The sequence below is a fragment of the Hippichthys cyanospilos genome, chromosome 3 (genome assembly GCF_059441005.1).
Source record: "Hippichthys cyanospilos isolate Australia breed blue-spotted pipefish chromosome 3, RoL_Hcya_1.0, whole genome shotgun sequence".
NCBI lineage: Eukaryota > Metazoa > Chordata > Actinopteri > Syngnathiformes > Syngnathidae > Hippichthys > Hippichthys cyanospilos.
The window spans coordinates 14,270,001-14,283,120 of NC_142371.1; the positions used below are offsets into that span (position 1 = coordinate 14,270,001).

At 42.6% G+C, this 13,120-nt stretch overlaps 1 protein-coding gene across 14 annotated transcripts in view; it reads left to right on the forward strand.

Moving 5' to 3' along the window:
* The window catches only part of LOC148425828 (uncharacterized), a 42,292-nt gene that overhangs the window by 20,129 nt on the left and 9,043 nt on the right, over nucleotides 1–13,120 (forward strand). For 10 of the 14 annotated variants that reach the window (XR_015865134.1, XR_015865135.1, XM_088411060.1 and 7 more), the window contains 3 exons: nucleotides 104–253; nucleotides 352–525; nucleotides 683–839. The exons of 2 other annotated variants lie outside the window; for them this stretch is intronic. Coding sequence is in view for 9 of the 12 variants with exons in the window: in XM_088411060.1 (XP_088267186.1) it covers nucleotides 115–253; nucleotides 352–525; nucleotides 683–839 (470 nt within the window). In the remaining 3 variants the exon portion in view is untranslated. Of the gene's footprint in view, nucleotides 1–103; nucleotides 254–351; nucleotides 526–682; nucleotides 840–1,816; nucleotides 7,564–7,609; nucleotides 8,358–13,120 lie in introns of those variants that run through there. 2 more of the 14 variants (XR_015865136.1, XM_088411064.1) reach the window with 2 other exon arrangements.

Genomic DNA, 13,120 nt, shown 5'->3' on the forward strand with positions numbered 1-13,120 from the left:
TTCGAAATCGGTGGTGGCAATATGGTTTAGGCCTGCCCTGTGAAACTGATGTTTGCTTTCCAAAAACTGGTGACTCACAGTAACTGTGTGATTTGTATTGTAGGGCTGTCCTGAATGACACGCCTCTGCCACATCGCGTGGACATCGGGGACAGCATACCTGGATTGGCAGACTGGGGTGGTGGTCTCCCTCTTTAAGAAGGGGGATCGGAGGGTGTGTTCCTACAGAGGGATCACACTCCTCAGCCTCCCTGGTAAGTCTATTCAGGAGTGCTGGGGAGGAGGGTCCGTCTGGAAGTCGAACCTCGGATTCAGGAGGACCAATGTGATTTTCGTTGTGGCTGTGGACCAGTGGACCAGCTCTACACTCTCAGCATAATCCAGTCTACATGTGGTTTGTGGACTTGGAGAAGGCGTTCAGGGAGTTCTGTGGGCGGTGCTTCGGGAGTAAGGGGTACCGAACGCCCCGATACGGCTGTTCGGTCCCTGCACCACCGATGTCAGAGTTTGGTCTACATTGCCGCCAGTAAGTGGAATCTCTTTCCAGTGGGGGTTGGACTCCGCCAAGGCTGCCCTTTATCACTGATTCTGTTCATTACTTTTATGGGCAGAATTTCTAGGCACAGCCGGCGTTGAGGGAGTCCGGTTTGGGAGTTTCAGTATTGCATCTCTGCTATTTGCAGATGATATGGTGCTGTTGGCTTCTTCAGACCGTGACCTCCAACTCTCGCTGGAGCGGTTTGCAGCCGAGTGTGAAGCAGCTGGGGTGAAGATCAGCACCTGCAAATCTGAGACCATGGTCCTCAGTCGGAAAAGGATTGAGTACCCTCTCTGGGTCAGGTGAGGAGGTCCTGCCCCAAGTGGGGGAGTTCAAGTATATTGGGCTCTTGTTCACGAGTGAGGGTAGGATGGAACGTAAGATCGACAGGCCGATCGTTGCAAAGTCTACGGTATTACGGACTCTGTACCGGTCTGTCGTGGTGAAGAGAGAGCTGAGCCAAAGGGGAAAGCTCTCTATTTACCGGTCGATCGATGATCCTGCCCTCACTTATGGTCACAAACTGTGGGTCATGACCGAAAAAACAAGATCCCAGATAAAAGCGGCCGAAATGAGTTTCCTCCGCAAGGTATGCGGGCTCTCCTTTAGAGATAGAGTGAAGAGCTTGGTGCTGAGCTGCTGCTACTCTGCGTTGAGAGGAGCCAGTCAAGGTGGTTTGGGCATCTGGTTAGGATGCCTCCCAGACTCCTCCCTGGTGAGGTGTTCCGGGCATGCACCACTGGGAGGTGGCCCCGGGGACGACCCGGTACAAGCTGGGACTCTGTCTCTCGGCTGGCCTGGAAACACCTAGGAATCCTCCCGGCGGAGCTGGATGAAGTGGCTGGGGAGAGGGAAGTCTGGGCTTCCCTGCTGAGGTTGCTGCCTCTGTAACCTGACCCTGGATAAGCAGAAGAAAATGGATGGATGGATCTTCGACAATCACTTTTTGACATCAGATAGATGTGTTTTGTTCACACCTTGGTAAATAACAACTTCATTTAGAAATTGCATCTAATATAGGTGTTCACTGTGTGATATTAAAAAAAGGGTTTGAAGAAATGATACCTTCCAGTGATTGATGAATATGCAAAAACAGAAATCAGTAATGGGACAAACACTATTTCACACCTTTGTGTGTAATACACTCTACCTGAGGAAAAAGATCAATGTGCATATGGCGTTGACTGGCCTTTATCACTGGTCACAATCAGCATTATCATGTAATTTGTTTTGGCCACAATCCAGAATAATCCACCTAGTATTCCATTTTTTAAAACAGAATGAAAGAGAATGAAACAGAATGACCCTGCCTGAACCCGACGACACGATAGGCTGCCGATTCTACAAGTCAGCCTGTAGCTAATTCCCGCTTGCTCCTAACCACCTGACTGCCAGCTATCTTCTGACTTCGCGCGCCCCTGGCGACCCACCACAGCAGTCCGCTCCCACCAGTCTTCAAGCCAGCAAGTATCTGCTCATAAATAAAGAAACCTTAACTGCACTCACCTGTCTTTGCATGCTCTTGGGTCCTCTCTCTCGCCCCAATGAGTAACAGTACAGTCTGGCCATACGTAATGGACCCAGACTGACGTGCCTCCTCCACCCCAGCTTCTCTGCCAGCCCTGAGCCCCAGGTTGGAAACCCGGAATGTTATGAAGGCGATCCTGAAACATGCAAAGCTTTCTTGACCAATTGCTTTTTGCTGTTTGCTCTCCAACCAAGGACCCTAACCTCAGACCAAGTTAAGGTAGCGTTTCTCCTAATCACCTCACTGGCTGTGCCCTGCTTGTGGGGAACAGCAGAATGGAGGAGACAGTTTCCTGCTTATGCTTCCTTCCAAGCGCTAGCAGAGGAAATTCAAAAGGTTTTCGGACTTAGTTATGCCGGCGCTAAACTCGACCTTGAGCTGCTACAATAGGATAGATCGGTGGCCAATTAAGCAATCGATTTCCGGACCAGCATCAGTCAAAATCGATGGAAAAATCCAGCACTAGATGCGTTCCTGCTCGGACTTTCCAGCCACCTAAAAGACGAGTTTGTGTCTCACGAGCAGCCCACCACGCTGGACGCAATTATCAACTTGACCATCCGTATCAACATCCACCTACAGCACCGACCACACGAGCAAGAGAGAGAGAGGCAGGAAAGAAGGGCGCTTCTACCAACAAGGCAGATTTTCCACCAGCCTGTGGCGACGGTGCCCTCTGGAGACAAGAGTGAGCCCATGCAGCTTGGGCGGGCCTTTCTGACACCGGATGAGCAGCAACATCGCACCAGGCACCTGTGCCTTTATTGTGATGGAAAAAGGCATTAACTTTCCTCTTGTCCAGTAAAAGCCAGGGCCCAGTCTTAAGCCCGGGGATACATTTGGGTCAAGCTCTTTTTTCTCCCCCGCACCCAAAACATTTGCTCCAGGTCCACTTGGTGCTGTCTTGTGGCACACATGTCCTGGGGGCCCTGGTTAATTCTAGGGCAGATGCTAATATTATCAGTAGAGAGTTGGTGACGCAACTTGGTCTTGAAGACCCCTCTTCGTTTTATTACAAAGATTACAAAGAAAGTGGTTACAAGTGCAACAATGCAGTAAAATCATATAAGCATTTGTTTATGTGTGTATGTGTTTGTGTGTACTTGCCAATAGGAAAGCAAGAAATGTGTTGATGTGACCTGGAATACTGAGTTTTTTCATGCCCTCTTTATGACATTTTCCCGGATTTGCTTCAAAAACGACTGTCACGACCCTAAAGGGTTGGCTGTATTTGTGTTGTTTTGCCTCCATCTGTTGCCGTTTTCAGGTAATTGCACTTATTTACTATTGCCGTCTAACTGCTTCCATGCAATCCGTGACTACAATGCTGGTCTGTTATTGGTTGAAGTCTCCTCACAGAGATGGTGGTCTGCTATTGGTCGGCCTCACTTGTTTCAAAATGGCAGAACGGTAAAGCTTTGTTCATTGTGAGTGGTTACAAAACCGTATTTATAGTGCATTTACTGCTTAATTCAAAGTTGAAAGGGTTAGCCATGGGCCCCAAGATTGCTAGTGATATTGGAGAGAGAGAAGATTATTTATAAGGAAACAATGCTGGAGATAACCCTTATTAGGGAATATTGGCATAACAAGCCCCACTCAAAGGTAAATAAATCCTTACTATATTTTTATATTTATGATGTTTTCTAATTTTATAGGTGTATATTATGTATACGCAACACTTACTATACTATTTTGGCACCAATTTTTAATACGTATGTACAATTTTGATGCTTTTACCTGAGGTTCAAAACGCATTAGCTATTTAACATAGGTTTGGTTAGGTTAGGTTTTTTTTTTTTTTTTTCAAAACAAACGAGATGTTTTTGCATTATGATTACAGGAGACTGCATAGCTATATATTCACTGAACTCTATGTAATAAATTTTGATATATGAGAAAATAAGACTTACCCCCCCCCCCCCCCCCACACACACACAAAAAATTATCCTCATATAATGTGGACATTTTCATATGTCGAAAAAAGGAAAAAGATTCAAGTTCATTGAGCACTTATTAATTCAGGCCGCACTTCCAATCTTCTACACAAAGCAGATTAATTAACACCAAGGCTAATACAGTATTTCTGAACCATAAACACCTCACAGATTATCTCAGGGGACGTAATTACAACTGTGGAAAACAATAAATCTATCAGTGAATCTAATGAAGCTTACACATTGTCACCACAGTTTGGTCCTTATTCTCATCTGTGGAATGCCAATGAAACAGAAGAGGTTCATTGTTAAATTGTTAATTATAAAGTGATACCATAGTCAGCAAAATTCCTCATATGAAGCTGAAAATATGCTGATGGTTTTGCCTTCAAATAAGAAACAACATGAAACAAATAATAGTTCCTCGCACTAAAGAAAATAAATCAACATCAATAAATATAAATCATACCTACTAGGTGTCATTGTGACAATGTTTCAATAATATTGTATCATCATCAAAATAAGTCATGCCTAAAATCAGGGCTGCACTGGCCATCTGGCATATTGGGCTGATGCCTAGTGGGCGGACCTCTAATGAAGTTGATACGTTGCTATGTAAATTGTATTTTTCCCTGAGAGACAAGCCCACTATTTTGGAGGTTTAAACCATTAATCCAGTCACAATATGGACAGCAAACTGAACCAATCACCATTTGTGGCTGGGCTATTTGGTAGCGAGAGGTGGTCTAGAGTCAGGTCCGAGTAAACATTTTTGAAGATTGTGTCTTTAGAAGGACAATGTTTGATTTTTACGGTCAATGTAAATTACATAAATTATTCTTTCACCAACAACATGGCAGCGGTCACTGATTATTATACATTGTCCTGTATTTAAAATACCCACCAAACATTTTAAAATTAAAATAAAAAAAAATAAAAAAATTGTGTTGCCGTATAGGCCACACCCATTTTTGAAATGTCGCATTATTGGTGTCAGGCATGAGCCTTTTGAAGGGAATCATATATTAGGTTGTTATCATTATGTGCTTATTTCTAGAATAGTGTGCATTGTTATCCATCTATGCAATCCTAGTTCATTTCGACCCTGTCCTTAGGTCAGTGTTTCTCAACTATATTTTGCCAGCCCCCCCCTAGAAAAGAGAAAACTATAAATAAGATTATTATTGATGAAAATGGTTTAAGTGTACCCATACATTTATCCTTTTTAACATTAACAACAGAAGTATGCAATATAAATCAACTTTCAACAACTGTTAATTATTTGTATTGCGTTTATATGGGTTACAGCTTAGTCTAAAACGGAAAAAACAAGCAAGTGCACCAAAGTGCCTGAAACTAAAAGAAAATTATGAAAATTATTACTTCATTGCAATTACATTCCACATGACAAAAACAAAGCCTTTTTCCTGGGATCATCCACACGCCCCCCGGCATTACCTCGCACCCCCCCACCCCACACATTATTTGAGAAGCACTGCCTATTTGACCTGTTGACGCAGGAAAGTGTGGCCGGGACCTTGGCCCAGCTGTCGGTGGCACCCGGCTGGCTCTTTTGTTGTGTCTTGTAATTTGCTTTGCTTTGCTGAATGAATAAAAAGCAGGCGGGAACGCTTGAGCGACGAATTAGTGCTATTGGCAACACATGAGTTCGTCCGCCAAGCTTTTTTCCTTGTGCCATGGCAGAGAAAAATCAATCTTGGCTGTTCTGAGTGTCTCTTTTTGCTGCTTAGCAGCTACGCTTGTCCTAGTCTTCTTTTAGAGATTTCTCTGACAAGCCTCGCAGCGGTTGCTGCCCAGGTTCTAATAACATTACAAGCAGCTATTGAGGGCCCTTGCAGCACAAGGCATGTTCGGTACATTGCACCGGTACATTGGGATCAATGCAAATTTGAACTGTATGTTTTTAAATGTACATAGTTTAGGTAGTATATTTTTATAATCCTAACCACTTAAAATATCATTTTAATATAAAATAAATCTAGGTAAGAGATTTCCAACCGTCTGGTGAACGTCTTTTCTCCTCTCCCTTGGGTTCAGCCAACAGCATGCATGTTGTCATGAGTGACATGGTACGTCCCAATAAGCGGCAGTTGTGTCAGTATGTGTAACCACTTACAGTAAGTCAGTGGTTGACTTATACTGTACTCACGTTTTTGGAAAATTCACCCACATTGAAGTAAAAAAAAAAAAGGGGGGGGGGTCGACTTATGCACAAGGTCGACTTGTATGTACACAGAGAAATACGGTAATGATCAATATCATTTTGCCGTTTTTATATTATATCTTAATTGCTGTTTTTTTATATTACAGTAATCCCTCGTTTATCGCGGGAGTTACGGTCCAAAAATAACACGCGCAAAGTGAAATCTGTGAAGTAGCCAGCTTATTATTTTTTTTTTTTTTAGTATTTTACAATGCAATACTAAACTATAGAATAAAACCGAAACCTGTTTTAAAGCCCCAAATTTGTTTAAGACATTTAAGTCATTTTAATGTAGTAGTACAATTTTAATGTAGTAGTACAAAGTTGGAAACATTGTCACTTGCGTATTTCACAGTCCCAGCTATGCGTCTTCGTCATGAACGAGTAGTTGTTGAGCTCTTTCTTTTTCTGACCAAGAAGATTTTTATGAACGGATATGCCTGGATCTCGAATTAAAGTGAAGCCTCATATATCATACCAATACACTTGAAATTTCAATTTATTACAAAGGAATCTATTTCCAAAGCTGTGCATTTCTCCGTTGCTCTCTATGTAGGCACACAGACCGGGTGTGTGCATTTGCTCTCAGCACGCCTACGAGTCACGTGATCGGCTCCCAGCGACCAAGCTGTCAATCAATGTGCTTACTAGCACGTTTGCAACCTGTGCAGAGCTGAGCGCACTCGGACACAGCAGGAGAGACAGGAGAGACGAAAGCAAGCTTGTGGATCCTTTTGCCTTTTGTAATAAATTGACAAGTGAAAAACCAATAGAGTACAGCTTCAAAATTTTATTTCGAGACAACAGTAAAGCAAGCCCCTGAGCCAATCAGGATTCAGAGCACAATGCGCAATGTATGTCCACACTGTAAAAATTCCATGAAGCAGCGAACCCGTGGAAGATGAACCGCGATACAGCGAGGGATTACTGTATATATAAATGTTACTGTAACTTTTAATGGAGCCCTTATTTGCACAACATGTCCTGGCCTCATGGACACTCTCTTTATGTCACTATTCAATGTTCAAATAAGCTTACTATATGCTATACTCATCGCTTACAACTACATTTTCACAACCTAGCCGATTTATGTAATGACTTGTGTAACTATTTCTGCAATGTTTTTCTTGTGCCATACAATAATTGTAATTCTGACATACAATCAACATTTATTATAATCGGTGGCGAAGAAGCACGAGGGAGGCCCACTTTTACTGCTTCTCAGGCCCCCTGTTGGGGGCACTAATCTCTTGATACAGGTAGCTTGTCAAGAGCTGAGTCATCTTTTTTTTTTTTCTTGCCTTGCGGCCATGTCATACGTTCATAATGGTGAATTATCATCAGAATCTAAAACAATTTTCAACTTTGGATTTCTGTTCAAAGCAGGAAATGATGTCTAAAGGATGACCGACGCTGGAGCTAAGAGACTTGCTTCAGCGCGTGGACTGGAAAAAACACTCATTTAACACCGAATGGTGTGATGAATTTCTTTAAAGCTTGTGGTTCTGGCCCAGCTGCGTTGCAGGTGATGAAAATGAAAACCTCTTCGACTCAGGCATCTTGGTTGAGATTTATTCTATAGTTTCAGACTGCTGATGTTAATGTAGGCTCACTCATGCGGTCAAAACGGTGAGAGCCCACATGGTTCTTTGTTCTTGCATTTTAGACCCCTCAATCTCCTCCTTTGCTTCTCAAATTACATGTTCTGTGGTGCCACACTTATTGGCCCAAAAGGAATGCCTTTGTCTCTGTTATCTAACTTAGAAGTTATACTGACAAAAACTACTGCAATGAGACTTCAGCAAAACACCAAAGAAATTAATAAAAGTAAATGAACATCCCGAAATACATATCACTGTTACACAAGTTCTGGTTCTGCTTTTCCTGCCTTCTTTTTCCATCAAGTTGTGACAGTTGTCTGATTGTGCTAAAAACCTTTATGATGTCAAGGACTTACTGCTTTGCATTAACAACGAAGACCTAACCAGCATCAACAATGCTAAGGGAAAGGGAGAACGGAGACATTTGAAAAGATCACATTCATGCCACCTGCTTCCCCTCGCCAAACAGCAGCTAGCATTTCGTGGGAATTATGAAAGTACAGGTGCAACTGCAGTATACAGCAACTACAGTATGTTGAACTTTTCCATCCTTTTGCTGATGAAGATGACAGGCTGGCTAACTATTTGGAGACATTTCTGGCTTATCATATTGAAAACAGAACGATTTAATCATTTGGAAACATTTCTGGCTTATCATATTGAATACAGAAGGATTTAATCGAAGCAGTTGTGGACATCATTCCATTAATTGTGTTTTTTTGTGGGCTAAGTGTATACTTAAACAATACAGATATAATATTTTGAACAAACAGTTAACTTCTGCTGAGGAAATGTGTGAATATGCTGCTCAGGAGGGCTCATATGATGTTTGTAAATCTGATTGACGACGTCAGTGCCTCCCTAGCCATGAACCTTACCACACCTCGCAGAGTAGTTCCAATTTTAATAAGATTGTGATGCCTGAGTTACAATTTGTATTTTAAATGCTGCATATCTCGGAATACAAGCCAAGTTTTTTTTCCCCTCATTTCCAACCCTCATATTAGGGTGAGTCGACTTCAATTCAAATGGATTCAAATAGACTTTGATTCAAATGTGAAATAAGTAATATCATGTCATGTACAAGACTTAAAATTATTATACAGTGGGCCCCCGTGTTACGACCTTAATCCATTCAGCGGCTGGGCTTGTAACTTGAATTTGCCGTATGACGGGCAATCCAAACCTATGTTAATTAGTGAATGCGTGAAACGCGTGCAAAAACCTTAGGTAAAAACATCACGACTTTATACACATAGTAAAAATTAGATTATCTACTGTACAGTTAAATTAAATAACATAAATTTACAATGGAAAAATGACATTTACCTTTGGGGCGACGTGACTTGAGCTGGTGGTGGATGGAGGCGGAGGGGAGCGGAGACGAACCCGCAGAATTTTTTCAAACAATGATTTTTTTTTTTGTTTAAACGAGAACTTTTTCAAATGAGAACTTTTTCTAACGAGAACTTATTTTTAAACGAGAACATATCACCGGCAATTTCCTTCTCTTTAATCCATAATAGAAGAAGCCTCTCCATTTTGTTGCTGACCGAGGTCCGTCCCCTGGCAAGGAAAGTCATGCCCTTAGAAGACTTGCTTGCTTAAATGGCTTCCTTGTTCTTGAGAATCTTACCGATTGTCGAGCGGTTACGGCATACTCACTAGCAAGGTTAACTATGCGTGCGCCTCCTTCGTATTTTTTTATCTCCTGCTTCGTGTCTATTGTCATCATCCTCTTACTTCTTCCTTTACCACCACTTGCAATTTTAGAAGCCATGTTTAACAGATAAAAGTTTGCAAAGTCTTCACAACACACCGACCAGCTCGTGCCATCAAGAAAGATGAGGGAGTTCGGCCAGTAGCATATCGGCATTTCTGTATTCGTTAGTAGAGGTGGAAAAAATGTCTCACGTTAATTCAGGTCTAGGAAAAGTGTTTACATTTAATAGATATTTAATTAGCATATCGGCATCTCCGTGACTGCCTTAATCGACCAATAGCATATTGGCATTTCCGTGACACACGACAAAAGTTGTTTTTGTTGATGCAGCAAAGCGAAAAAAATAGTGCGGACTGACTGGCATGTTGGATGGTTCCTAAAATGAAAGGTTTATGCATAAGAGGGGGACAAAAAAATGCCGCGGTCCACGTCGTAAGATGAAAAGTACGTAGGACAGGGGGTTCGTAAACCTGGGCCCACTGTATATACTTTTACTTCTATCTGGTATGAATTTGTTTTAGAATTTGTTTTAGAATGTTTGCACAGAACATCGCAAAAATGTACTTTTGTCCAGTGCAGCTTAATTGTCTCTTTGTTGTCGACAACGAGGTTGCGTAGCTCAGTGGTCCCCAATCCCCAGTTCGTACCGGTCCGTGGATCAACTGGTACCGGGCCGCGTGGGCTGCACCCGAAATAATGTTTTGGAGATGATTTAGTTTAATGGTACGCGCACGCCAAACGCGAACGAGGCGAAAAAGCGGAGCGTTTTGTATTGTAGTCAATGGAGTTCGCGTGACTGGGCGTGAATGCATGTCCGGCGACGCGATGGACGCGAATGGAGCGACGCGAATGGCCGCGCGCGGTCACGAGAAGCGAAATTTCGCCGTTTGCGTGAAGTTATTTTTTTTACTTTTTCCGCGTTTCGCGTCGCCACAGCCAATCAACTTCGGGAACATTCAACCTTGAGCAGGGGGCAGGAATGAATCATGGCGGCCGCTTTGCGTTCACTGGGAGCAATCAAACACAGTCAGCTGAGCTTTCAGTACAAAACATAGCCAAGCAAGAGCACTCACCTGGCTTGTAGAAAGGTGGAAGCGAGAACTTGGGACAACTGGTATGTGCAGTGTTTGCTTCACTTAACAGCTGTTGAGCCGTAGTTACTGTGCTAAGCTAACAATAGCGCAGCATTGTCAGCACAATATTTAGCACGGCCTCGGCCACTTGGTTGCGACATTGAAACTTTTATTTTTTGGCAGGCGAGTATTGCCACAAAGAATAAAGGTGCTGTCGGTGAAAATATTGGTTCTGTCACATCCCAGAAAAGTGAAAGTTCTCAGCAATGCTCTTCTTTCGGAATCTACTGTAAAGTGCACAGCAAGCTCGCTCCACTCTCCTCCCCTCTCCTCGCGTGACAAAAAAGTGGACAAAAAGTACAACAGCTAGACAGATAGCCCAGCGAATGAGCGTAGCGGTTCGGCGAATGATTCGGCGTTCGGTGCGCAGGTAGCATAACAGTTCATACGTTTGTGATGTGGTTTTTAGAGCATCCAGCCCCCCGTTCGCAATATAAATCTATGTAAATATAAGGTGTTGACCGGTCCGCGGTGATCAAAAGGTTGGGGACCACTGGCATAGCTCATTATTTTCAGCAGACTTTGATACACTATGGAAAGGAAAAGATGGCTTGAGAGGAGATGATGAGGCTTTACTTGATGAGGATGTTTGAAGAAATGACGAGGAAGAAGAGCACGTCCAGCAGTGATTTCCATACATTGAAATGGGAGGCGCTTATTTGTCGTCTCAGATAATGATTATGAATTAGATTAGAGCTGCACAGTCTGTTGAACATTTTAAAATTCAGCTTAAGACCTATTGCTTCTCTCTGGTGTTCACTCCATGCTAGGTGAGTAAACTTGGCTCTGTCTGTTTTACCTCCTCCTTTACTTTAGAAATTATATTATGTGTAGTTATTATTCTAGTTTATTATTATTAAGTCATAGGTGTTGAACTCCTGTCCTCAAGGGCCGCTATCCTGCATGTTTTCAGGTTTTCTCACACCAACACCCCTGATTCAAATGATTAGCTTATCAGCAAGCTCTGTGGGAGCTTCAAAATGATTCTAATTATTTGAATCTGGTGTGTTTGCGAGAGACTGTTCAAAAACATGCAGGATACTGGCCCTCCAGGACTGGAGTTCGACTCCTATGATTTAAGTGGCATCAACAATTTCTTACATGTGCGTAGTTAACGGTTCTGGCGATATGGGATGGAAATTAATCAGTAAGAAAACCAAGAAAACTGTCTTTTTCACATAGCACACTGTCCCCATCTCCAGGGATGCACATAACTGTGCAGGTATGCATGCAAGAAACAAATCACTGATGTGTAACATCACATGCTTCATTTAGCGCATTTGCGTAGAGCCTGAGATGAACAATTGTTTTTGTTTTGTTTTTTTCATGAAAAATGGTTCCAAGATGTGCCGTGGCTTGACGGACACTTAAATGTGGTGCAAGTTTTAACGCTCATGTCCTCAACTAGCATGAAAAACAGGTGCATTTGATACAGATTCCAAAAATTTTCAGTCATCCTTTATTTGACAAGTATGAAGTAGTAGTTCCTTTAGCCTCAGGGTGAGCCATCAGGCAGAGATAGTTGCTGTTGCTTCTATCTCTGTTTCCGTAACCGTATGGGGTTTAAGGCGATTGGCCAAATGTGCCCGAGGTCTGGTCCCCGCTGAGCGAAGTCCTAAGAGACCTAAGGAGGTTGCTGATGAGCTGATCATTTGAATCAGGTGTGTCAGGAAAAGAAACCTGGAAAACATGTAGGACAGCGGCCCTTAAGGACTGATTTTGGACACCCCTGGCCTAGACGCTTAAATTACCTGGTGTTTCCAGGTTATCTCCCTTCCAACTACTAACGAGTCACAACCCTGCTTAGCTTCCAAGATTGGAACATTTTCAGGGTAGTGTAAGCACCTCGCAAGTATGAAAAGAGCATGTTAATGTAACACAATATAGTTAAGCAAACAAGCTGAGGCTTAGGAGCAATACCTAATCACCCTCTTGCTCGTTGGCAGGACAAACAGCAGTAACACAGCAGGCTCTCTGTAATAGTTTTCTATTCGAGTTTCATAAAGCTAAGCATGCGAGTCCCATGTCTTCCTATTCTGAGAATATTCATTTGTTTATTTACTGAAGCGGCTTGAATTGGCTTTTGAGGCTACATATTATTTTTGTGACAGTATGAAGGAGATCCGTTAGGTTGTCACTCTACAGGGATGGAGAATTTAACTCTGACTTCCATGGGCCAATTACAGTAAACTGGGTCCCGAATGAACTGCGCAATCCAGAAATAATGGACTTATCTATCTTTTCAAGAGCGCAGACTTGAATAATGAGACATCAATGTGTGCACATACTGCCTGTGTGCTTAATGTGACAGAGCCACTGAGAATGACAATGAGTAAGATTTTTTTAATGGAAGCATTAGTGTGTATCAAACATTACATTCCGGTACTCGAGTGAGATGCCCACAAAAAACTATATACACACCGGCCCATCTCCTTGT